The sequence below is a fragment of the Myotis brandtii genome, unplaced genomic scaffold (assembly GCF_000412655.1).
Source record: "Myotis brandtii unplaced genomic scaffold, ASM41265v1 scaffold247, whole genome shotgun sequence".
Taxonomy (NCBI): domain Eukaryota; kingdom Metazoa; phylum Chordata; class Mammalia; order Chiroptera; family Vespertilionidae; genus Myotis; species Myotis brandtii.
The window spans coordinates 2,945,089-2,945,335 of NW_005359352.1; the positions used below are offsets into that span (position 1 = coordinate 2,945,089).

The window sequence follows — 247 nt, forward strand, 5'->3', positions numbered from 1 at the left end:
CGCCCACGCCGTCCGTCCTCCCCCGCAGGCTACCACTACAACGACCTGGTGTCCCCGCAGTACCTGAGCCTCATCGCCAACCTGTCGGGCTGCACGGCGCACCGGCGCGTGAACAACTGCTCGGACATGTGCTTCCACCAGAAGTACCGCACGCACGACGGCACCTGCAACAACCTGCAGCACCCGATGTGGGGCGCCTCGCTGACGGCCTTCGAGCGCCTGCTCAAGTCCGTGTACGAGAACGGCT

The 247-nt window shown here is 66.4% G+C and overlaps 1 protein-coding gene across 1 annotated transcript in view; it reads left to right on the forward strand.

The window, feature by feature from the left end:
* The window catches only part of PXDN (peroxidasin), a gene marked incomplete at its 3' end in the record, with an annotated part of 59,151 nt that overhangs the window by 52,430 nt on the left and 6,474 nt on the right, over positions 1-247 (forward strand). Inside the window, 1 exon segment of the mRNA XM_014540545.1 lies at positions 29-244. Within this exon segment, the coding sequence (XP_014396031.1) occupies positions 29-244 (216 nt within the window).